The following is a 26,824-nucleotide window of genomic DNA, read 5'->3' on the forward strand; positions in this document are numbered from 1 at the left end:
TTTAAGTTCTGGAGAATCAGGTCCAGTTCTCCTGTTCGCTCCGACTCGGTTTGTGTGAACAGAAGGAGAAGCAAAGATCTGATCAGGTGAGTTTTAACTCCACTTTCTACTGGTTTCCAGTCCTGACTGGGTTTTCTCTCTTTAAGCTGCTGGACAGAACCAGAACCAGAACTGGGCCTGGTTCTGGTTCTGGTTCTGAACCAGAGCTGCCAGCACCTGATTTCAATCTGGAAAGACTCAGACGAAGAAAGGAACAATTAAAAGATTTAATGACAGCAATGAATAACAGTTCTTTGGCGCTCGGGCCCCAGCAGCTGATCTGAGCAGAGATTTGATGTGAACTCGAACATCCCGATAACCGATTAGGGATGCTCTCCCCCGGGACCCGACACTGGTGGTGGAGGTCTGGAAAAGGGTGCCATCCTGGAGAGCCGAAGGATGAGGGTGGAGAAGGGGAGGTGGTGGGTTGAACGCAGCTGGGAAGCGGCCGACGACTTGGGTGTGGATCCTTCTATGCTGAGCTTGATTGATGATTGGACACACCAGGTGAGGTCCAGCGCTGAGGTCGGAGATGAGCATGACGCCGATGGACGAACGGAGGGGATGGAGTCTTCCAGGTTGAATTTTCGCTATTAGCTCCATTTCAACCAGGAAATATGATTTTCTCTGAGTTTTCATCTGTAACCCAGACAACCAGCTGAGTTTGCTCCCAGTTTCATAGTGGAGTCAAACTGGTACCAGAAGGTTCTGAATGTTTGTGGCCCGGCTGAGATATCTGGGTTCTGGTTGGTGGATGGAAAATATTTCAATATGAAGTCAATAATTTATTGATCAGAGATGATTTCTCTGGGCTTTTAAATCCAGATTGAATCAGTCTGTGGTGACAGAGAACAGCTGATCATTTCAATCAATTATTGATCAATAATAACTGATTATGGTGACATAACAACACAGCGCCCCCTAGAGTATTTAAAACAACATCTGCTGTTATTTAGACCTGAACTGAGTTAACAAAAAAAACCCATCAAACCTATAAAAATTACTATTGGACCCGTTTACCACAACCTGCAGGACGTCGGCCATTTTGGATCAAAAATGTATTTTTTTGTTTTGTTTTGCAGGTCGAGATGTTCATATATTAATCCTCTCATTATTGTTCAACGTCAGAAATAGTTTGTTTTCTATTTTCATGAAGGTCTTATTGTTCCACTGAGGAGTGGAGGAATATTTCAGGCTTCAGCGTCTCACAGATTAATCCCTAATCCATCTGTGGTTCTCCAGAGTGAGAAACTGAAGACAGTTATTTATCTGCATGTCTGATCTTGTCCCAGGATTCAGATGTGCAGAGCTTCAGTTCATTATCTTTTCTTATAGCCATCAGTCAGATCCGTGTAAAGTTGGTTCCTCTGAAGGGATGAGATCTGCTCTACAGCTTTGAGGGGGGAAATCCCCTAACGCCTTAATTCCTCCTGGACAATCGTGTTGAAGTCAGACTGTTTGACTCTGAGATATTTTTATTGGTGAGACATTAAACTTTGAGGTTTGGTCCAAAAATGCAACATTTTGATAACTTTTAACCCTCCAAGGTTAATAGGAATTCCTACTGTGTGAAGCCAATACATTTAAATTCATTGGACTTTGTCAAAATTCGGTATGTGTGAAATGTCAAAAATGACCTTTGACCCCAAACAGCGGACTTGTTAATTTTTAGGAACTACCTCCAATAGTTTATTTCCTGTCTTGAAGGCTTTTGTGTACCAAGTTTCAAATATCTTCATTATGCCATTTTGATTGGGTTTACAACCTTTAGGGTTGTAGAGTTTTTGGCCCCTTTTAAAATCCACTGAGTTCTCCAGTTTGGTCCCAGACAGCAGCTTCAGTAAAACCAGTCAGGACTTGGTTTGTTTCAGCAGGATGAAACTCTATCAGTCCAGATTTGTCCTCTCATCCCTCTGTGTCTTCATCTCTGCTGCTCATCATCACTAAGAGGAAGACGCAGAGACGGTGAGGACAGATTCAGAAGCTGCTGGTCACCTGAAAATTAAACACCTGATCAGGAGGCCAGATGCTTTTCTGGAGGAGCTTTAATCAGCTGATGCTGCCACCTAGTGGTAGCATCAACACAAGCCTGTCCAATGGCAACAAACAGGATTTAAAGATGTTTTAGTTTCAGCCTGAAGGAAATCTGATCCTAGAATGACTGTTTAATGGTCAGTGTTGATTCTTAACGGGAACATAGAAAAACTTGGTAAGTTGGTGTTTATTTCAGATTTTCTGTAAGGATCCAGTCAGTTTTCATAAACACGTCTTTTAGTTTTAAGTATTAAAGAAATGTTTATGAGTATGAATATTTTCCATTGCTAATCCAATATATTTTAGATTCCATTCAGTCTTCCAAAAATACCAAAATAAATTAATTATGAAATGAAATAAAGTCTCACCATAATGAATCCTTCATGTTTTCCAGGTAAAAGATGGCGCAGCAGCATAAAGTGGATTTCGGTAAGTGATCATATAGGAACAAACTGACCAATCACAGCCTGTGTTGCTGCCATGTGATGAAGCTCAGCCTCAGTGTCTTTGTTTTCATGCTTCCTGTTCAGTGAAGCTCTGGTGGAAACATTGTGAGTTTCTGTGAAACCTGAAGGTAAAAACTGAACTCAGATGGAAACTAAAAGGAACCGAAGTGAAGAACAGGCCAGCAGCTCTGATACTTCAGGAATGTTTACTATAATTAATTTATCCAGTAATCACATCATTTATTACTAATTTATTATCTCAGACTTGCTGCATCTTTTAATCCAACATTTGGTGACAGAGATGTTAAAGCTTAGAGACGGAGATGAAGAAAGAAAACTAATGAAGATGTTTGTTAATAAATATTTTCATCACAATATTCACTAATATCAGAGTTTCCTTTTTTCCTAAAATGGTGCAGCTCCATATTTAGAAGGTGTTTCTTTTATTGTTGTTCCTGCAGTGAGGATAGAAAGTGATGAACCAGAAGCTTCATTTGGTCTCATGTAGACAGAATCAGTGGTCGTCACTCAGATATGAGGCAGAAACACAACAGCAGGTTTAGACCTGAGGATCAACAGACTCTGAATCTCTGGATGGAGAAACATGGATAGTTGATCTTCAACATGTTTTTCTCTTGACGTCAGTTTGAATTCATGCTGTTTCTGATTTCTATCTGCAGAGGAAAAACTTTCAGAGGTTCACTCTGAGTTTGTGAAGAGAGTTTCTGAGGAAATCCTGATTCAGCTCCTCGATGGCCTTGAGGCAGATGGCATCTTTAAACGTTCAGAGAAAGAAGAAATACTTCAGAAGAACCAAACCAGAACAGACAAGGCCCGCGACACCATCGATGCTGTGATGAAGAAAGGACAGAGAGCCTGCAGACTGATGATCAAACGTCTTCATTTTGTAGATCCTACACTGTCCAGTCAGCTGAGTTTGTTCTCTGACTTCTCTGATTTAGGTTAGTCCCTTCACCAATCATGACTGGGTGGAAGTGAACTCATCCAACAGTGATTAACTATAACAAAAATAAATGGAGCACTATGGTCAGACACCTCCTACTGAGATGTTGGTCAGGAACTATGGAAAAGTTTTCCTGCAGATTTAATAGGAGGCGACTCCTACTGTAAAAAAACTTTGAATATTCAACATGATGTTTGTAGTCCAGTCAATTTATTAATAAGCAAAGCTACACAGTACAGCTGTATGTGTTTTCCTCATGATTTGAATGTTTCAGGTTTCTTCTGAATGAAATCCTCCACATGGTCTATTATTGAAATGAGCTCTTTGTTTAAACATCCTGATAAAGAAACAAATTAAAATTCAATGAATTGGATCTTAATTTGTTCAAGTGTTTCATCTTGTGTCTTTATCTGTGTTCAGATTTTGATGACCGATGTCAACGTGACCTGAAAAAGTCTCTAAAGGAAACGTTCCAATCTATCTGTGAAGGCATTGCAATACATGGAGAGAAAACCTCCCTGAATGATAATTACACAGAGCTCTTCATCGTAGAAGGAGGAACTGGAAAGGTCAACCAGGAACATGAGGTCAGAAAGATTGAAACAGCATCCAGTAATCAAGGAACAAAAATAAACCTGGAAGACATCTTTAAACCCAACCCTGGTAGGAAACAACGAATCAGAACAGTGATGACCTTGGGAGTGGCTGGCATTGGGAAAACACTGTTAACACAGAAGTTCACTCTGGACTGGGCTGAAGGCAGAACCAACCAGAACATTGATTTCATATTTCCATTCACGTTCAGAGAGCTGAATAACTTGAAAGAAGAAAAGTTCAGCTTGGTGGAACTGATTCATCAATTCTTTGACAAAATTAAAGATGCAGGAATCAGCAGCTTTAAAAAGTTTCATGTTCTGTTCATCTTTGATGGTCTGGATGAGAGTCGACTTTCTCTGGACTTTGATGATAATCTGATCCTGACTGACCCTTCAGAGTCCAGCTCAGTGGATGTTCTGCTGACAAACCTCATCAGGGGGAAACTGCTTCCCTCTGCTCTCCTCTGGATAACCACACGACCTGCAGCAGCCAATCAGATCCCAGATGAGTCTGTTGACAGGGTCATAGAGGTCAGAGGGTTCACTGACCCCCAGAAGGAGGAGTACTTCAGGAAGAGATTCAGAGACGATGAAGAGAAGGCCAGCAGGATCATCTCCCACATCAAGAAATCAAAAACTCTCCACATCATGTGTCACATCCCAGTTTTCTGCTGGATCACTGCTAATGTTCTGGAGGAAATGATGAAGACCAGAGAGGAAGGAGAGCTGCCCAAGACCCTGACTGAGATGTACATAGAGTTCCTGCTGTTTCAGTTCAAAATCAAGGAGGAAAAGTATGAAGAAGGATCTGAAGAAGATCCAGAGAACAGGAAGCTGATTGAGTCTCTAGGTAGTCTGGCTTTAGATCAGCTGCTGAAGGGAAACCTGATCTTCTATGAAAAAGACCTCAAACGTTGTGGCATCAACATCAAAGATGCTGCGTTGTTCTCAGGAGTTTTCACTCAGATGTTTAAAGAGGAGACTGGGTTGGGCAACGTCTCCGTCTACTCCTTTGTTCATCTGAGCATCCAGGAGTTTCTGGCTGCCGTCTACATGCTCCACTGCTTCACCAGCAGGAGGTCAGAGGTCATCAAGACGTTCCTGGGAGAAGAATACAATGAAACATCTCTGGATGAGTTCATGAAGAAAGTCATGGAGAAATGTCTCAGCAGTGAAAATGGCCACCTGGACCTGTTTGTCCGCTTCCTTCATGGTCTCACTGTGGAGTCCAACCAGAGACTCTTAGAGGATCTGCTGGGTCAGACAGAGAACCGTCCAGAAACCATCCAGAGAATCATCACCAACCTGAAGGAGATGAACACTGTTAGAATCTCTGCTGACAGAAGCATCAACATCTTCTACTGTCTGGTGGAGATGAACGACGTCTCATTTACTCAGGAGATCCAACGGCTGCTGGATTCAGGGAAGGAGCTCTCAGTGACTGACTGTTCAGCTCTGGCCTTCATGCTGCAGGTATCAGAGGTTCTGGATGAGTTGGACCTGGAGAAGTACAACACATCAGATGATGGACGACTGAGACTGGTTCCAGCTGTGAGGAACTGCAGAAAGGCTCGGTGAGTCCAGATGTTTTCATTGTGTGAATGCTGATTCAGCACCATTGTCCTCCTGTTTCTTCTTTCTCCAAGTTGATTCTGCATGTTTTTGGTCTTTAAGTACTTCCTTCATCCTTTGGACTATTTCGTTTTAGTTTTTTTACTTTATTTTTTTATTTTTGCAGTTTTAGAAATATAAATACATTGACCATTCAGACCCCAACTAACAAAAATTGCAGAGCTTGTAGTTCATTCAACCTTTTTTGAGCCAAGGTACATTGAAAAAATCTCGAGGCACAACACCAACCAAAAATGTAAACAAAGATACTCTGTAGCCGCCTATATTACATATATAGTCATTCTTATCAAAGTGTATTGAATAGGAATCAAATAAACAAAAAAATATTTCTTATATTTTATATTTATTTCAAATTGCATTTAAGATGTCCACTTCAAAAATACACCTGAACAGTGCCACAACACTGTGGTGTGTGATGCATGAATATAGTAACATTCATGCATCACTAATTCTCTTGTTTTAATGTAAAATGCTCTGTACCTATACTGCCATCTAGTGATAATAAAATTACATGATTACGCTGCTAGTCACTACTACAGCAGAGACACTCAAAGATGGCGTTATTTACAGATAATTCGTTTTCAAATAATCTTTTAAGACCAATTACCGTATTTTCCGGACTAAGAGCGCACCATACTATAAACCGTACCTTCAAATTTTTTTAACTCCCCTGGAAACTACACATATCAGCCGCACCGGGCTACAGGCCGCTGGTATCTCTGCTGCTCTGTTTCCCATAAGGACCCAGCAGAGGGCAGGAGAGGGCTGCGTCCTGATAACTGCTGGATATATTAAGGACGCAGTTCTCTGTCTCCAAATCCGGTTTTGTTCTCGCCGAGTTTACGAGCAGCGTCTTTATTTCCCTCCTGTAGTGCCAGATCGATACTCCTCAACTTAGAAGCTGCATCATATGAGTTTTAAAACAGTTCTCCGTCGTGCCTGCTGCTAGCATGTGCTTGTTCTAAATTAAAATTAGCGCGTTCTTCTTTGATTTCCAATTTTGACTTCCAATGATTCACTTCCTGCTAAAGAGCCCCCTGGTGGTTGAAGGAAAATCCGCAGAAAAGTCGCATGTTCAAAGTGTAGGAAAAAAAGTAGCAGCTTATAGTCCAGAAAATATGGTAGGTGAAATTGGATAATTTCCACGGCACACCTGACGACCACTCACGATACACTAGTGTGCCGCGGCACAGTGGTTGAAAAACACTGTTCTAGTTGGACAAAGACAATTAGATAATAAATAGTAAAACCCAATTTGAGTTAATTACATTGATCAGACATTTGCGACCAAGTTCAGGTGGATGTTTATTTTCTTCCAATATATTTTATTTATCTTAATGACAGTCTCTCCACTGGATGAATTTCCTCAATTTTTTCCTTCCAGTCCAAAGATGGTGGTGGTTCCACATTGAGCCACTTAGTTAAAGCTTTTCTTTGTGCTGCTAGTAATATTAGACATCTGTCCGACTTCTTCAGTAAACTACCTAAGTAGACCTCAGTAAAATCACAGGTTAAATTTAAGACCATTATATATTTATTTTCTTTATCACGTTTGACAAGTAGGGGGCGATCTCAATACATTCACAAAGACTTAAAATGTCCTGCAGACACATTCCCACAGTTCCTACAACATTTTGTCTTTTCAGGGTCGTTACACAATTTACCCCCAATATTTGAGGAATCAAAAAACTCACCAGGTTTTTCTAAGAAAATGTCTTCCACAGGCCTGAACTTGAGCTGAGAATCACAGAAATGCAAATATTTAACCAAACAGTTATTTTTGATTTTGTTTAGCTTTTATGCATGTTGTGTTAAATTTTCTCCCTATTTGTAGACATGAATATAGTCTGGATATAATTTTTTTTCTTAGGTTCTAAAAAGATTTTAATTAGATCCATCTCCTCCTCCAAAACTTTATATTTTTATTGTAATGGTGTCTCAGCTGAAGAAATCTAAAGTCAAATTTTTCCAATTTGCAGTTTTCTTGAAGTTGTTACATTTCTTAATACATTGTTTCTAATCTTCCAGCAACTTGTTATAACCTTTTCTGACCACTGTGTGAAAATCTTATTTATACTTGGAGGGAGGAAATCTTTATCATAATCAACCATCACAAAATCTGAACACTTCTTTCAGTTTTGCTTTGCTTTAATATTTTCTGCCATGTGTCCAGTGACTTTTATCAGGTCTGCATCTATGCGTTTTTTAATAAGACACTGATCTCACTGTAGGATAAATCGATTCTCATCTGTGCTGCTCTATAATATAAATGCTTTAAAGCTCATCCATCCTTTACTTTTGAGAGTTTTAGTGTCTGAAATTTTACTGTTTTTGTTTAGCTCAGATAAAATTTGTAACCATTTTGTCCTGTGGCAGCACTAGATGCAACTCAGGAGTATTGCACAGTTTCAGTATTTGGACCCAAATAATCAGTAGCTCAACAACGGCACCCTGGGAATTTCACCCGGTGAATATCACTTTCTTTTTAAGGCACACAGGTTCAGCTGTGCAGATAGTTATGACCTTCGAGACAAGAATGCGTTTCACAAAGCAATTTATTAAATTCTATTTTAAAATACTCTTAAAAACACAGAAAAGCAAATAACAGAAGATAAACCACAGTGGCTGAGGTTACCGGCAGAAGTAGCCACTACATCAGTGTTTCTCAACTCTTGTCCTCAGTGCCCACCTGCTCTGCATGTTTTAGATGTGCCTCTTTTCCAGAACATCTGATTCAAATGATTGCATGACCATCAAGAACTGCTGAAGCCTGTTAATCACCCAGAGATACAATTCAGGTGTGTGGCAGAAGGGAAACGCCTAAAAGATGCAGGAAAGGGGGGAGGTGAGGACCAGAGTTGAGAAGCACTGAACTATAGGGACAGCAGCCACCAAACAAAACCCTTCAAAGCACCAGATGCAGTAAGACAACCCAAACTCAGGAATCACTGCACACAGAAACTGGGATGCACTCCATGCCATGATGTTCAGAGTTTAGGTCTCATGGCATCTCAAGGTGTCAACATTGCAGCCAGTGGACTGAGGGAAATACAGCTTTATTTTTTTAGTGTGGCAACCTGGGGGTGGATTTTTTTAATTATGAACTCAAATATAGAAGGTTACAGTGACCAACAACGCCACCTGGAATAACTCCAGGAAAATCTAATGTAATAAGGACACAGGTAAGTTCTGCTGGAAATGAGACGAGATTTGGAAGGTTCTACAAAAATTTATTAAACTTCAATACATCTTAAATTTCCAATAATCTGAAATTGAATGGTTTAAACAGTGAATGCATTTGACAAGATTTATTACAATAAAATGTTTAAATTTCAAAGGAAACTGAGGCTTACCGATGGGGGAGGTAGTTAGGGAAGGGGCAACATCCAGTGCAGAAAAAGGGGACCACCTTGGACACTACAAAAACACAGCAAACAAAGAAAAAGGTGCTCCAACAAAACACTGCCACCAAGGGTCACCGCCGCCACCACAGAAGCCTCAGTCTCTAAAAGAAAGACAAAAAAAATGAAATACAAGTAAAGCAGTGATACAATAGCTCTACTATATTGCACTTTATCCCCTTAGTATTGCCATCAATGCTCCCAGCAGCAGGGAAAGTGCAGATTAGTATTTTAAAACAATTTATAAGTAGGCAAAACAGCAGCGAGTGTCACTCCAGGTACAATGCTGATGAGTCAGAAGGCTAAAAAGAATTGAGCAAATTATTAATACAACTGCTAACAAAAACATAACTTGCAGCAGCCGCTTACCTGTGACCTGATAAATGACTGCACTGCCAAATAATCAGATCCCCAATTCCACCTAGATGCAGAGCAACTGTAAGAAAACGCTATGTGAAGGTTTTGTTTACATGGGGTAGATGATACCTAGCTACGCTAAGCCCTTACCTTCCTGTTAGCAAACAAATGAACAGACAGATCGGTCCAGATATTGGAGGTGCAGCAAAGGAGACTAAGCAGATAGACAAGTTAGCATTAATTACTATTAAAGCTGACAAAGAAGGATAAAACAGCCACACTTACCCAGCACGGCGCAGACAAAGGAAGCAGATTGAATTGACGTCATGACAGGTGAAGGCTTGCTTATATACAGCAGCCGAAATTGACCTTAAAGTGGCAGCGCACCATTTATGCTGCTACATTAGCAATTCAAGAGCTACCAGCTTTTATAGCTTTACAAAAAATTAATCAGCACAGAAACTCCAAAGCACACAAAGAAGCAATTATATATATATATATATATATATATATATATATATATATATATATATATATATATATATATATATATATATATATATATATATATACACACACCCACACACACACACACACACACACACACTGCTCAAGAAAATAAAGGGAACACTCAAATAACATCCTAGATCTGAATGAATGACATATTCTCATTGAATACTTTGTTCTGTACAAAGTTGAATGTGCTGACAACAAAATCACACAAAAATCATCAATGGAAATCAAATTTATTAACCAATGGAGGCCTGGATTTGGAGCCATACATACAGTTGCTTCTTTTTGTGCAGTTATATACAGTTATCTTTTTTTTTCATAGTACCCACAAGAATTTAAAACTACTTTCAACACTGTCTGTGAGTTGTTTTTCTACGAACCTATTGAATTTAGTGTTAATTTATGAACTATTGTTTAACCTCCACAGGGTTTCTTTGGATTCATCACCCAAATGGAGAGTCATAAACACTCTGCATGATCAGATGTGTCTCATTTATGTCACATTTTATTATTATGTTTATCAACATTTGATATAAAGAAAAATCTTAAATGAAGAAAATAAAAAAAATGTGTTTTATTTGTCCTGAGGGTTCGAGTCCCTACTTATGTCCACTAATCCTGATTTTTTTTTAAGTTTTTTTTTGTAAATATTTTCTGTCTGAGACTTAATTTTTCTGCAGTCCAGAAAATGATTTTAGTTAATGTTCCAGTTTCCTCTTCATATCAATATCTGATATCTTGTGTCTCAAATGTTCCCAATAAGTCATTTATTATTATCTAAACATTCAATAAGGTGATTTCTCTATGACCAATGCAGTAAATGTATCCCAACCTTTTCTAGTTACTGTAGAACTTTCACTGCTTCACCATGAAAGATGGACCCAAACACTCTGGTTTTGGTTCAGGTTCTGTCCATCATAATACAGATCATCACTGTAGTAGATCAGACTGACTGATGCACTGAGAGTTTATCAGTCTGTCTCATCTGAATGTCTGCAGACATATTAATGAGGATCATCATGTCTGACCAATCATGGGCCACCTGAGAAGACTATATATACACCCTTCTGTCAAATTTTAATCGGAGTTTGATGGATTAATTGATATTAATTGATATTAAACCCCCCCCCCTCCCCCCCCATGGGAACTATGTGACCTCTTGACCTCCCCCCTCCCCCCAGACATATGTCACATATATCATATGATGGGAATTTTGTAACTACCTCTGGTTTTAAACAGATTGTCTTCTTGATACACAGTGTAGGAATTAAATGCCTTTAACTCTTGTTCCAAAAGATAGACACAGTCTTGACGTTTTTGAGAAACCAGATACCTGCTGCTTGTGGGCGCGTGTGTATCTGTCTTTGAAAGGGAGGGGGCCTTGCAGAGCAGTTCTGCGTGTGTGCGCATGCATGTCTGTCCTCAAGCATGAGAAACCTGCAGGATACATCTGATCTTTGCAGTTATTTGGTATCAGACTATAGATAAGTGCAAGCCTCATGAAAACAAAAACTTAAAGCATCTGTTCTTTGAACCAACATACGGTGAAACCTGGCTCATACTCTTTAACGGGATATAATATAACGTATAGCTAGGTAAGAGGGGATGACCTCTGACCCTGCAACTGTTGATGACTGCCTCAGGCAATCCTTTTGAAGGAAAACAACAGTTTATCTGTTTTACTGCAATATTTATGGCAGCACGACTAGTCGGTGCTGACTATGAGTTTGTAATTTCCTTCCTCCGTTCCGAAAACAGTCACTTAAATTTTAAACTACAGATACTTTCTGTAACAGCTGCTAGTGGGATACATTTCAGTAAAAGTTCCTCATCTGTAACTGTATTTCTTAAGGATATGTGTCGGGTAGTAAACAGGTCTATGTGAGGCTACTCAAATTTTACTTTTAGCTTTCTGTAGTTAAAGTGAAAGACAAACTCTAACATTGATCCCTTTCCAGAATTTGTCCTCACATCATTGTGAATGCTACTTTGCTTCAGTCTTTTTTTTTCTGTTGTTGAATCAACACTGATCTTCTCAGTGCTTCATGGTTTCTCCAAAATAGTAAAGGTTGGTACATTTGAAACTCACAGATATATATATATATTTTTTATGCAACACTTGCTAGTGTGACACATTTCAGTAAAAGTTTCTCATCTGTAAATGTATTTCTTAAGAATATGTGACAGGGACTAAACAGGCCCAGGTGAGGCTGCTGCTCATATTTATCTTTCAGTTTTCCCCAAAGTTTAAAGTTTTTTACACTGTACAACCACACTCTAAGAATTGCTCCAACATGGTAAATTGTTTTGCTACCTTTAAAATTATCTACAGCTTTTGTCTCTGACTTATACGCTGTTTGCTTTTTTTGGCCCTAATGATTCTTTTACTCCATCCGTTATCTTACATGCTTAAGTGCTCTAACAAAATATAGTTCACCTGTAGTTGTTAAGGTTCCATTACTAAAAAATTATAAATGATCAATGTGAACCATCAGTCTTAAAATATTTAGTACGATTTCTATTTATTTAGATTTGATGTTTTGATGTGAGCACTTGGATTTCTATCGATTTATTGAATGATGCTCTATGTAAATATTTATCAAACTGAATGATCATTCAGGTTTTATATAGTTTTTTTTTCTTTTCATTCAATGTTTGTTGCAGAAATTCAAACATATGCTGGCTATCGACCAACAATTCAATCATTGAATCTTTGCTTTTTTTCTCAAATAGCCCTTCTCACGGAGACTTACTTACATCTTCTGACACCTGGCCCAACTTATAATAACATTAACCAAGTTTGCTGTTGGTACACTTACCTAAAGAATAAAACTTGCTCGCTACACAACCAAGCTCCAAGAGTTGGTCACAACATGGTAAATTGTTTTGTTACCTTTAATATTATCTACAACTTTATTTTTTTTCCTTTGTCCTAATGATGCAACCTGTTCATTAATGTTCACTAACAGACAGGTCACCTCTTGTAACTGATAAGTGTATAAATGTGAAGCATCAGTATGCGTTCAAGAAGATCATATCAGTCAGATTTCATAAAATATCATGAAACTCAAAGGAATCAAAATTATAGTTCACAGAAAGGTAATCTATCCTTTTTAGGGAGCTTTGACTGTGAAAGGAATTAATAAAATATACTATGAAAAAAATTCAATTTGCAGAATCCTGATGATTAAACTTCAATTGTGAACTGAATGATTAGATTGTATCTAGACACAAAATAATCAACTGTTAATTAGTAATAATACTGTGGAAATGACCACCAAGATCTGAACAAACAAGAAACTTGACTACCTCAAGAGATTTCTCACGTAATGAACCGTCTGACTTTCTTTAGTCGACTAAATTTAATCTTACCAAATTTTTGCTATAGAGCAAACAGGTACTGAGTTTGAAGCCTGGGTCAGATGCCTCCAGCCATCTGCTAAAGCTAGACTCCGGCCTTCCTCACTGTAAAATAAAACATTCTGCTTAATTAAAGAGTTCACGTGAACATCACTTCATTCTCAACAACTTGTTTGTACTCATCTTAAACAAGCGGCAGGAACGTTTGGATTTAAAAAATAAAAAATAAAGATGCTTTATAAGTTAATCCATTTAAGTTGAGTCTGCAACAACTAGAATAAAATAAAAAGTGAACTATTTGAAAGTAGTGAGGATTTTGGGTGGTAAATGTTTAACATTTTAACATACACAGACATTACTCCATTTCTACTCAAGCAAACCAAAAGGTTTGGAACAGAACCGCTATGTCAAGTAACGACATGCAGTAAATACATGCTGCTGCTGCTGGCAGAAAGTAAAATAAATTTTGCATTGAATAATATTTTGGATGAGTTTAAGAATATTGTTTGCCAAAATCGCACAATGTAACTACACTTGTCTTTTACACGTTGCAGTAATTCAATCTTTTGGGGCATTTGGTTTGCATAAATTTAAGTAACTACAACCTATTTTCCTGCTCCACATACTTGGCTAGTAATTTTCCAGTTAGCTTCCCAGTCTGAACTTCTGCACAATGTCTCGATTCAGTCAAATCTTCTATCCTGTGTCTCCTGTACTCTGATATTCTACTACATCCACTCTGTGAAAGCTTTGCTTGCTGGTCTTCTTCATGCTTTGAATGCAGCATCAGGTTTCTCTTACTTTAACCTGCCCAACATGCAGCTGATTGGCTTGTTAGCCTTTCCATCCCCTCCCAGTGAGGCGGTGCTTCACCAAGCAAACTGTTTGTCAAACTGTTGATCTTCCTCAGAAGATGAGAAGACATGGTGACTGAGTTTTAGACACTAGTAGCCAGGTCATACGGCTTTTTACTAAACGGCAGTCCTAAAAGTATATATCTTTAAATTATGAATAAATACGTACAATTTCATAATTATTTGATCCAGCGGTTATAGAAGTTTGGTAATAATGCAATACAAGGATTGTTGTTTCTTAATGTCAGTGTTTCTGCTACTGGAGTGAGACAGTAAGAAGACAAGGAATAGGGTTAAACGAGGATTTAGAAATAAAAATACAAAGATGATAGTTGTATTTACTGGGAGAAAGACTATGACTAGTTATCAGGACAGAATGAGACCCGTTAAAACTGTTGGGTCCATATGATCCAAGGAGCGAACCGGTCATCTGCTCCAACAATTTATTACCCTTTAGGAACTATTTTTGGACACCAGGAGCAGGAACATCACAACATCCTTATATCAAACATTTTTCATCCTTATATCAGTGATTTAAAACCATTTCTAATTTCTGATACCATACGGCAGGCTGCAAAGTTGTGCATGACTGTAAAAGTAATTTATTTTCTTCACTGATAGAAAAGTGTAACGTGTTTATTATGAGTAGGATTAACCGAGCTGAAGGAAAACAAAGGAGAAATAAATATTCAACGATACAGAACCGAATCAGCAAATATGAACTTAGGAAACTATTGAAACCTTCAAGAATCTTATGTTGTGTAAGATATTTAAGAAAATAATAGTGAAACCGCACTCATGAGTTACTTTATTTGGTTGTTATCTCTAAAATATGTTACTTTTTATGTTGAACACCAGACACATCTCACCTCTTTCCCACAGTTTTTCACTTAGTTCCACGACTGCAGTGGATTTTATAGTCAGTGTTAAAAGCAGCACAGAGTCTGAAGCGATGGAGGAAATTTACGTCAACATGGAACCTGTTGGACAAACTGCATCTAACCACACAGGTAAGAATAAAGTTACAGAGAAATCTAGTATGTATTTAATTGGATTTTGCTAAAGTTCAGGTTTTCGTTAAGGTTCGAACAGCTCCAAAGAGAGGCTCTGCCTCTGTGTGGCTTTGGGAATCCTGAATGTTTTACTTTTGGCTGAACTCATCGCCATCAGTGAACGCAGTGAGACTTCTTCTAGTCATCTTAAAGATGAGTACATTTTAATACAGTAAATTTCATGTTTCTGTGATAAAAATGTCATCGGCTCTTCTGAAATCAAACTGACCAAATAGCAAGGGTTTGAAAAGTACAAAGCTTGGTGACTCAAAGTGTTGCAGAGGTGAATCTGTGTTACGTGAGTTTGATTCTTTTTCAGCATTGGATGCATTTGCAGCCATTTAGGTTAGCATGTCTTTAATATCTCCTCTTTTTTCCACTATTTACCCAACAATTTATTGTTCAGTGTTGCCTCAGTTTAAGTTCTACAGCCATAACCAAAATCATAAAACTATTTTATAGGTCTTAAGTGAAAATTCGATGCGACTTTTATTTTTGCAAACATGCTTGTTGATTTTTTTTCCAGCTCATGACGTGACAGCAGATTTTTCTGACATTAGTAACTTTCTGACTGAGCAGAACAGCGACAGCAAGTTTCCCTCCACGAACGATAACTTCACTGAAACGACTCCACGAGCTGAAGAGACTTCAAGGTTTGTCAAAACTTTGAAAAAATTTGGATCTCATTAAAATGTCTAAAACCTTTTCCCCTCTGAATTGTAGAGTATAACTAATAACTTTCCTTTTGTGGCTAAATGAATATAATGTAAATGACCAACTTTTATTTTAATTTATTAAGTACTGTATCATTTGTGTGCTCTAAAAACAACAATGTAAAAAAAGCAAAACTTTGTTTTTCTTACAGAATGAACAAACATCAGTTGTTCTTGTTAATCCAGGGCCTGCAGAAGAAAAAAGGAGCAAATCCAGTAGAGATTTATGATTAGGATTTGTGTTCGGTGTGATATTATTTACCAACAATCATGTAGCTTATTAGTATGGTGTTACATAAAACCTAAAAATAAAATGTACACTTGTTGTGACTTATAAAGCAACAATTTTACAGGTTGTACTCTTTCTTGTTAAAAACTCTGACTTGATAAACAAACGTTGGAGGATGGTTGGTTGTGGGGAGAATCGGTTCAGCATGAGGCTTTCTGATTGTGTCTTAATGTGACTTTTACTACGAGACTTTATGGAACTCCATTGGTGCCCAGTAATAAAGAAACAAAGAAAGAAGGTAGCATACGTACATGTTGGTTCCCCTGAAAATATGGATAAAATCAGTCATTACAGGGTAAAAGTAATTTGAAGAGGGGGGAAGCATATAAACAAGTCAAGTCAATAACAAGTCAATAACAAGTCAATAACAAGTCAATAACATGATGCAATCCACATTTTTAACTCGGATAACTTAACTTTTTTTTTTACTGTCTTAAATAATACATTTAAATTGCTGCACTGATAAGTAGAATGGAAATGACTTTTTTTTGTAAATTGTCTTAAGATTACCTATTGTAAATTAGTGTTATATAAATCAATTTGTATTATGAAAGGTTTTAATTTGCCCAACGGACTGGACTGAAGAAAAATGATGAGCAATGGTTGATGAAAGCAAAAATTGGTATTTTTTTGGTAACATCAAAAGTTCATTTTTGAGGTCAAACTAAAAATATGTACATTTCTTTCCAATACATTTTTCCACATACCATGGCCTGGTGTCTGAGCAGATGAAGGTCATCCCTATTGTCAGAAACCGTGATGTTAAGTTTGACTTACAAACCAATTTTCAAAAACATTAGTCATAATATCCTGTTCGGCATAATTCACAGTACTCAAAGTCTAAACAGTCTAAAAAAACAAGCATAAGAATCACCATAAAGTCATGACCTAAAAACGCTTGTGAAAACATTCTTGCTCCTGAATCTGGCTCAGGAAACTAAAGCTAGAGGAGCAAACTCTTCCTCAATTTAAATTTACATTTTAATAAATAAAACAATGTATACATAACCATTGTATTTCATTTGCCTGGTGTTCTTTGTTGGATCATTTTTGTAGCTTGATGTACTAGTACTAGTAATATCATGTAGTGCAATCATCATGTAGCAACATCAAAGTTTGCAATAAGTTTTGCATTAAATCAATGGCAGGAAACTGAGTTGTCATTATGGTACTTTTATTTGAAGAACTTTTATTCCTTAGATAATAGTGCTGCAGGAGGAGGTTCTATATTTAGAACCTTGTAAATATATAATGTTGTATTTACCCCCATATTCCACCCTCATTTGTTTATTTTGTAGACACGAGACAAACAATTATTTCCAATATCGAAGAAGATTTAAGGATATATGTCACAGATCACAAAGAAAAAAGCCAGCCAGAAACCAACATATGACAGCCTGAGACAGAATCTGGAAGACATGAAATCTCACTGCTTACAAAATGGTGTCAATAGTATATCAATACCTCGGTTTGTAGGAACAACTGTGGATACATAACTGTGACATATATCCTTAAATCTTCTTCGATATTGGAAATAATTGTTTGTCTCGTGTCTACCCCTCAGAATCGGCTGTGGCCTGGACAAGCTGCAGTGGTCAGAGGTGTCAAAGATCCTGGAACAGGTCTTTAAAGACACAAATATCTCCATCACGGTGTACAGCCTGCCCATTTAACATCCCATTGATGTAAAATAAACAAATGAGGGTGGAATATGGGGGTAAATACAACATTATATATTTACAAGGTCCTAAATATAGAACCTCCTCCTGCAGCACTATTATCTAAGGAATAAAAGTTCTTCAAATAAAAGTACCATAATGACAACTCAGTTTCCTGCCATTGATTTAATGCAAAACTTATTGCAAACTTTGATGTTGCTACATGATGATTGCACTACATGATATTACTAGTACTAGTACATCAAGCTACAAAAATGATCCAACAAAGAACACCAGGCAAATGAAATACAATGGTTATGTATACATTGTTTTATTTATTAAAATGTAAATTTAAATTGAGGAAGAGTTTGCTCCTCTAGCTTTAGTTTCCTGAGCCAGATTCAGGAGCAAGAATGTTTTCACAAGCGTTTTTAGGTCATGACTTTATGGTGATTCTTATGCTTGTTTTTTTAGACTGTTTAGACTTTGAGTACTGTGAATTATGCCGAACAGGATATTATGACTAATGTTTTTGAAAATTGGTTTGTAAGTCAAACTTAACATCACGGTTTCTGACAATAGGGATGACCTTCATCTGCTCAGACACCAGGCCATGGTATGTGGAAAAATGTATTGGAAAGAAATGTACATATTTTTAGTTTGACCTCAAAAATGAACTTTTGATGTTACCAAAAAAATACCAATTTTTGCTTTCATCAACCATTGCTCATCATTTTTCTTCAGTCCAGTCCGTTGGGCAAATTAAAACCTTTCATAATACAAATTGATTTATATAACACTAATTTACAATAGGTAATCTTAAGACAATTTACAAAAAAAAGTCATTTCCATTCTACTTATCAGTGCAGCAATTTAAATGTATTATTTAAGACAGTAAAAAAAAAAGTTAAGTTATCCGAGTTAAAAATGTGGATTGCATCATGTTATTGACTTGTTATTGACTTGTTATTGACTTGTTATTGACTTGACTTGTTTATATGCTTCCCCCCTCTTCAAATTACTTTTACCCTGTAATGACTGATTTTATCCATATTTTCAGGGGAACCAACATGTACGTATGCTACCTTCTTTCTTTGTTTCTTTATTACTGGGCACCAATGGAGTTCCATAAAGTCTCGTAGTAAAAGTCACATTAAGACACAATCAGAAAGCCTCATGCTGAACCGATTCTCCCCACAACCAACCATCCTCCAACGTTTGTTTATCAAGTCAGAGTTTTTAACAAGAAAGAGTACAACCTGTAAAATTGTTGCTTTATAAGTCACAACAAGTGTACATTTTATTTTTAGGTTTTATGTAACACCATACTAATAAGCTACATGATTGTTGGTAAATAATATCACACCGAACACAAATCCTAATCATAAATCTCTACTGGATTTGCTCCTTTTTTCTTCTGCAGCCCCTGAATTAACAGGAACAACTGATGTTTGTCCGTTCTGTAAGAAAAAAAAAGTTTTGCTTTTTTTACATTGTTGTTTTTAGAACACACAAATGATACAGTACTTAATAAATTAAAATAAAAGTTGTTCATTTACATTATATTAATTTAGCTACAAAAGGAAAGTTATTAGTTATACTCTACAATTCAGAGGGGAAAAGGTTTTAGACATTTTAATGAGATCCAAATTTTTTCAAAGTTTTGACAAACCTTGAAGTCTCTTCAGCTCGTGGAGTCGTTTCAGTGAAGTTATCGTTCGTGGAGGGAAACTTGCTGTCGCTGTTCTGCTCAGTCAGAAAGTTACTAATGTCAGAAAAATCTGCTGTCACGTCATGAGCTGGAAAAAAAATCAACAAGCATGTTTGCAAAAATAAAAGTCGCATCGAATTTTCACTTAAGACCTATAAAATAGTTTTATGATTTTGGTTATGGCTGTAGAACTTAAACTGAGGCAACACTGAACAATAAATTGTTGGGTAAATAGTGGAAAAAAGAGGAGATATTAAAGACATGCTAACCTAAATGGCTGCAAATGCATCCAATGCTGAAAAAGAATCAAACTCACGTAACACAGATTCACCTCTGCAACACTTTGAGTCACCAAGCTTTGTACTTTTCAAACCCTTGCTATTTGGTCAGTTTGATTTCAGAAGAGCCGATGACATTTTTGTCACAGAAACATAAAATTTACTGTATTAAAATGTACTCATCTTTAAGATGACTAGAAGAAGACTCACTGCGTTCACTGATGGCGATGAGTTCAGCCAAAAGTAAAACATTCAGGATTCCCAAAGCCACACAGAGGCAGAGCCTCTCTTTGGAGCTGTTCGAACCTTAACGAAAACCTGAACCTTAGCAAAATCCAATTAAATACATACTAGATTTCTCTGTAACTTTATTCTTACCTGTGTGGTTAGATGCAGTTTGTCCAACAGGTTCCATGTTGACGTAAATTTCCTCCATGGCTTCAGACTCTGTGCTGCTGCTTTTAACACTGACTATAAAATCCACTGCAGTCGTTGAACTAAGTGAAAAACTGTGGGAAAGAGGTGAGATGTGTCTGGTGTTCAACATAAAAAGTAACATATTTTAGAGATAACAGCCAAATAAAGTAACTCATGAGTGCGGTTTCACTATTATTTTCTTAAATATCTTACACAACATAAGATTCTTGAAGGTTTCAATAGTTTCCTAAGTTCATATTTGCTGATTCGGTTCTGTATCGTTGAATATTTATTTCTCCTTTGTTTTCCTTCAGCTCGGTTAATCCTACTCATAATAAACACGTTACACTTTTCTATCAGTGAAGAAAATAAATTACTTTTACAGTCATGCACAACTTTGCAGCCTGCCGTATGGTATCAGAAATTAGAAATGGTTTTAAATCACTGATATAAGGATGAAAAATGTTTGATATAAGGATGTTGTGATGTTCCTGCTCCTTGTGTCGAGACATAGTTCCTAAAGGGTAATAAATTGTTGGAGCAGATGACCGGTTCGCTCCTTGGATCATATGGACCCAACAGTTTTAACGGGTCTCATTCTGTCCTGATAACTAGTCATAGTCTTTCTCCCAGTAAATACAACTATCATCTTTGTATTTTTATTTCTAAATCCTCGTTTAACCCTGTTCCTTGTCTTCTTACTGTCTCACTCCAGTAGCAGAAACACTGACATTAAGAAACAACAATCCTTGTATTGCATTATTACCAAACTTCTATAACCGCTGGATCAAATAATTATGAAATTGTACGTATTTATTCATAATTTAAAGATATATACTTTTAGGACTGCCGTTTAGTAAAAAGCCGTATGACCTGGCTGCTAGTGTCTAAAACTCAGTCACCATGTCTTCTCATCTTCTGAGGAAGATCAACAGTTTGACAAACAGTTTGCTTGGTGAAGCACCGCCTCACTGGGAGGGGATGGAAAGGCTAACAAGCCAATCAGCTGCATGTTGGGCAGGTTAAAGTAAGAGAAACCTGATGCTGCATTCAAAGCATGAAGAAGACCAGCAAGCAAAGCTTTCACAGAGTGGATGTAGTAGAATATCAGAGTACAGGAGACACAGGATAGAAGATTTGACTGAATCGAGACATTGTGCAGAAGTTCAGACTGGGAAGCTAACTGGAAAATTGCTAGCCAAGTATGTGGAGCAGGAAAATAGGTTGTAGTTACTTAAATTTATGCAAACCAAATGCCCCAAAAGATTGAATTACTGCAACGTGTAAAAGACAAGTGTAGTTACATTGTGCGATTTTGGCAAACAATATTCTTAAACTCATCCAAAATATTATTCAATGCAAAATTTATTTTACTTTCTGCCAGCAGCAGCAGCATGTATTTACTGCATGTCGTTACTTGACATAGCGGTTCTGTTCCAAACCTTTTGGTTTGCTTGAGTAGAAATGGAGTAATGTCTGTGTATGTTAAAATGTTAAACATTTACCACCCAAAATCCTCACTACTTTCAAATAGTTCACTTTTTATTTTATTCTAGTTGTTGCAGACTCAACTTAAATGGATTAACTTATAAAGCATCTTTATTTTTTATTTTTTAAATCCAAACGTTCCTGCCGCTTGTTTAAGATGAGTACAAACAAGTTGTTGAGAATGAAGTGATGTTCACGTGAACTCTTTAATTAAGCAGAATGTTTTATTTTACAGTGAGGAAGGCCGGAGTCTAGCTTTAGCAGATGGCTGGAGGCATCTGACCCAGGCTTCAAACTCAGTACCTGTTTGCTCTACAGCTAAAATTTGGTAAGATTAAACTTAGTCGACTAAAGAAAGTCAGACGGTTCATTACGTGAGAAATCTCTTGAGGTAGTCAAGTTTCTTGTTTGTTCAGATCTTGGTGGTCATTTCCACAGTATTATTACTAATTAACAGTTGATTATTTTGTGTCTAGATACAATCTAATCATTCAGTTCACAATTGAAGTTTAATCATCAGGATTCTGCAAATTGAATTTTTTTCATAGTATATTTTATTAATTCCTTTCACAGTCAAAGCTCCCTAAAAAGGATAGATTACCTTTCTGTGAACTATAATTTTGATTCCTTTGAGTTTCATGATATTTTATGAAATCTGACTGATATGATCTTCTTGAACGCATACTGATGCTTCACATTTATACACTTATCAGTTACAAGAGGTGACCTGTCTGTTAGTGAACATTAATGAACAGGTAGCATCATTAGGACCAAGGGAAAAATAAAGCTGTAGATCATTTTAAAGGTAACAAAACAATTTACCACGTTGTGACCAACTCATGGAGCTTGGTTGTGTAGCGAGCAAGTTTTATTCTTTAGGTAAGTGTACCAACAGCAAACTTGGTTAATGTTATTATAAGTTGGGCCAGGTGTCAGAAGATGTAAGTAAGTCTCCGTGAGAAGGGCTATTTGAGAAAAAAAGCAAAGATTCAATGATTGAATTGTTGGTCGATAGCCAGCATATGTTTGAATTTCTGCAACAAACATTGAATGAAAAGAAAAAAAAACTATATAAAACCTGAATGATCATTCAGTTTGATAAATATTTACATAGAGCATCATTCAATAAATCGATAGAAATCCAAGTGCTCACATCAAAACATCAAATCTAAATAAATAGAAATTGTACTAAATATTTTAAGACTGATGGTTCACATTGATCATTTATAATTTTTTAGTAATGGAACCTTAACAACTACAGGTGAACTATATTTTGTTAGAGCACTTAAGCATGTAAGATAACGGATGGAGTAAAAGAATCATTAGGGCCAAAAAAGCAAACAGCGTATAAGTCAGAGACAAAAGCTGTAGATAATTTTAAAGGTAGCAAAACAATTTACCATGTTGGAGCAATTCTTAGAGTGTGGTTGTACAGTGTAAAAAACTTTAAACTTTGGGGAAAACTGAAAGATAAATATGAGCAGCAGCCTCACCTGGGCCTGTTTAGTCCCTGTCACATATTCTTAAGAAATACATTTACAGATGAGAAACTTTTACTGAAATGTGTCACACTAGCAAGTGTTGCATAAAAAATATATATATATATCTGTGAGTTTCAAATGTACCAACCTTTACTATTTTGGAGAAACCATGAAGCACTGAGAAGATCAGTGTTGATTCAACAACAGAAAAAAAAAGACTGAAGCAAAGTAGCATTCACAATGATGTGAGGACAAATTCTGGAAAGGGATCAATGTTAGAGTTTGTCTTTCACTTTAACTACAGAAAGCTAAAAGTAAAATTTGAGTAGCCTCACATAGACCTGTTTACTACCCGACACATATCCTTAAGAAATACAGTTACAGATGAGGAACTTTTACTGAAATGTATCCCACTAGCAGCTGTTACAGAAAGTATCTGTAGTTTAAAATTTAAGTGACTGTTTTCGGAACGGAGGAAGGAAATTACAAACTCATAGTCAGCACCGACTAGTCGTGCTGCCATAAATATTGCAGTAAAACAGATAAACTGTTGTTTTCCTTCAAAAGGATTGCCTGAGGCAGTCATCAACAGTTGCAGGGTCAGAGGTCATCCCCTCTTACCTAGCTATACGTTATATTATATCCCTTTAAAGAGTATGAGCCAGGTTTCACCGTATGTTGGTTCAAAGAACAGATGCTTTAAGTTTTTGTTTTCATGAGGCTTGCACTTATCTATAGTCTGATACCAAATAACTGCAAAGATCAGATGTATCCTGCAGGTTTCTCATGCTTGAGGACAGACATGCATGCGCACACACGCAGAACTGCTCTGCAAGGCCCCCTCCCTTTCAAAGACAGATACACACGCGCCCACAAGCAGCAGGTATCTGGTTTCTCAAAAACGTCAAGACTGTGTCTCTCTTTTGGAACAAGAGTTAAAGGCATTTAATTCCTACACTGTGTATCAAGAAGACAATCTGTTTAAAACCAGAGGTAGTTACAAAATTCCCATCATATGATATATGTGACATATGTCTGGGGGGAGGGGGGAGGTCAAGAGGTCACATAGTTCCCATGGGGGGGGAGGGGGGGGTTTAATATCAATTAATATCAATTAATCCATCAAACTCCGATTAAAATTTGACAGAAGGGTGTATATATAGTCTTCTCACCTGGACCAGGTTCTGACCCGGTCCAGACCTGAAGGAGCAGCAGGACCGGTTCTGCTGCTGCTCTTCAGGAAGTCCAGAACAATCTGCAGCTTTTAGCTGAAGCAGGTTGACGACTGTCCACTTTCTACTTTGTTACAGCATCAAATCCAGCAGATGAACGGAGACACAACTGGGAGCATCATGTGTCTGGTCTGCTCCCAGTTTCCTCTGTGGCAGCATTTAATAATCTGCTGCTGGGAGCCACGTTTCTATAGAATATACTACTATTATTCATGATGAGGAGGATTCTAGATGCTGCAGCAGCAGATATGGGCTAAACAAACCCAGAGATGCCAGAGGTCCACAGCAGGCTGGACTTCCTGCTCTGCTCACTTCATTTATAACTCACTTCCTGCTTGGTGGAAGATCTCAAGGAGCCAAACGGTCTAGTCCAAGTCAGTGTGACTTGTCAGAGCTGTGAGCAGTTCCTCCTCCTCTCCATCATCTCCAGTAGTTTCCTTCATTCAGCTCAGTCAGCCTCTTCATCAGCTGCTGCAGCTCCTTTGAGGCTCTGATGCTGCAGAGAAACTGAACTTTCCTTCACAGATGATAGAAGATCTTCAACATCTGACTGAGCTGAAGGTCTGAGGACATGAAGCCTGGACCAGAACCAGAACCAGAACCTGGACTTTAGTCAGGAACTGCACAGACTCTCTGTCGGGTCAAACTCAGTAAACTGAAGATCAGATGTTGATCAGATGATGACATCATGATGACATCACTGTTATCATATTTTATCTGTTTATGATCCAGATTGATTTCATTAGAAATGAATTTATTTCTTCTCTCATCACAGACTTGGTGGCTGTTTGATCCAAAAGGCTGAATGTGAAGTTTTGGCTTCAGCTCTGAAGTCCAACCCAGATCTGACTGAACTGGAAATAAGTGAGATCTTCATTCTGGGAACACTGGGACTTGGAACCATTGGAGACTCTGATATGAAGAATGTGTCTGAGATCCTTGAGAGTTCAGTCAGTAAAGTGAAGAAACTGAGGTTTGTTTTTTCTATTTATCCAATAAAATCATTCATTGATACTTTAGTCCTTAGTTTAATTAAGGATTTTATTGTAATACTTTAAAACATCCTTTTTAAATGACAGATTAAAATCTCTAACACATTTTACCTTATAAATGAATTATTTTCATATTTCAGACTTTGAGATCATTGAACTTTGTTTTTCAGTTTTTAAAATGTTTTTTACTGATGAACAAAATGAGTAAAATAATTCAAATGAAGTTAATTAACGATGGAGATGTTTCAGTTTGGTTGGTAAAGATTCAGATTGTTTTATTTCTGATTCTCATCTTTACATCCAGAATGAAATGTTTTCCTCCAGTCGAGCCACAAACACTGACCAGTTCAAATCATCATTAATGAAACATCTAAGAAGTGACTGATTGTAGAAAAGCAAATCTAGATGAACTGAATGACAGTGAGGTTTGCAGCAGCAGCAGGTTCCTCACTTTGTCCTGAAGCTGTGGTTCTGTTGGGCCGGGTCAGAGAGGAACCGTCCTCTTCAGTCTGACAGCTGTCAGTCGGTTGGAGCCTCGTCTCTGTGATGAAGCTTCATCAGGTCACGTCTCCTTAGGAAATAATGGCCTCCATTGGCTTTCAGCAGCTTTAAGAAGAACCCAAGGCCATTGATGAATAAACTGAGTGGTTCTGATCCGGTTACCAAGTCGGGTCTCCAGCTGATGATCAGAACCAGCAGCCAAAGCCTTCAGCCTATGTCTATGTGAAATTGGATTGAGATTGCAGTTTCTGATTCAGGAAATGGCAAAAGGGCGATTCCACCTAATGTTTCAGCGTTTTCAGCATCTTATGAAAAAACAAAATAACTAAAACTGGATATTACAGCAAAATAATGGAAATTTCTGACGAGGAGTTCAGTTCTCATGTGGTCCAGATACAAAAACAGAATGAAATCACCCTTTACTGAAGTTCCATAAATCACCTCAAGGTTTCCAATACCACACTTAGTTTTAAATATTCTGCTATTAGTTGATATTAATCTTGTCCAGGTTCAAATATGTGTTGTAAATGAAAGATGCTGAGGGTGGTGAATAATTAGGTCAAATCGCCCTTTAGCTGTTTAGCCAAGAAGTTGGTTTCTCCCATCAGAAACCAACTTCAGCTTCATCTGAAAAAATCCAGACCACTGAGTTTTTCTGAGCTCAACAGGCTGCAGGTTCTTCAGGACATGAGTATTCAGGTCCAGACATCAGAACCAGCTGAAGCACATGAATCTGGACCAGGTGTGTTAGGAGGTTCTGCACATGCTCAGACTGAAGGTTCAGCGTCTGAGAGAAAGTCGACCAACTCTGGATGA

General features: G+C 37.5%; 1 protein-coding gene across 1 annotated transcript; it reads left to right on the plus strand.

Moving 5' to 3' along the window:
• On the plus strand, nucleotides 1–26,824 carry LOC106928145 (NLR family CARD domain-containing protein 3-like). Its single transcript, XM_088003986.1, has 6 exons — nucleotides 1–86; nucleotides 2,468–2,502; nucleotides 3,200–3,481; nucleotides 3,904–5,653; nucleotides 25,291–25,488; nucleotides 26,677–26,824. Exons 2-6 carry the CDS (start codon nucleotides 2,475–2,477, stop codon nucleotides 26,822–26,824), a joined length of 2,406 nt encoding a protein of 801 aa, XP_087860112.1. The 5' UTR covers nucleotides 1–86; nucleotides 2,468–2,474.

The sequence above is a fragment of the Poecilia mexicana genome, unplaced genomic scaffold (assembly GCF_051168715.1).
Source record: "Poecilia mexicana isolate PSO_F unplaced genomic scaffold, ASM5116871v1 scaffold_2, whole genome shotgun sequence".
Lineage (NCBI taxonomy): Eukaryota > Metazoa > Chordata > Actinopteri > Cyprinodontiformes > Poeciliidae > Poecilia > Poecilia mexicana.

Bases quoted from the DNA above. Each gene is read 5' to 3' on its own strand.
- LOC106928145 (XM_088003986.1), top strand. From the start codon at position 2,475: ATGGCGCAGCAGCATAAAGTGGATTTCG. The intron at 5,654-25,290 runs GTGAGTCCAGAT...CTCTCATCACAG, and splicing joins AGGAACTGCAGAAAGGCTCG to ACTTGGTGGCTGTTTGATCC. The intron at 25,489-26,676 runs GTTTGTTTTTTC...TGAGCTCAACAG, and splicing joins AGTAAAGTGAAGAAACTGAG to GCTGCAGGTTCTTCAGGACA.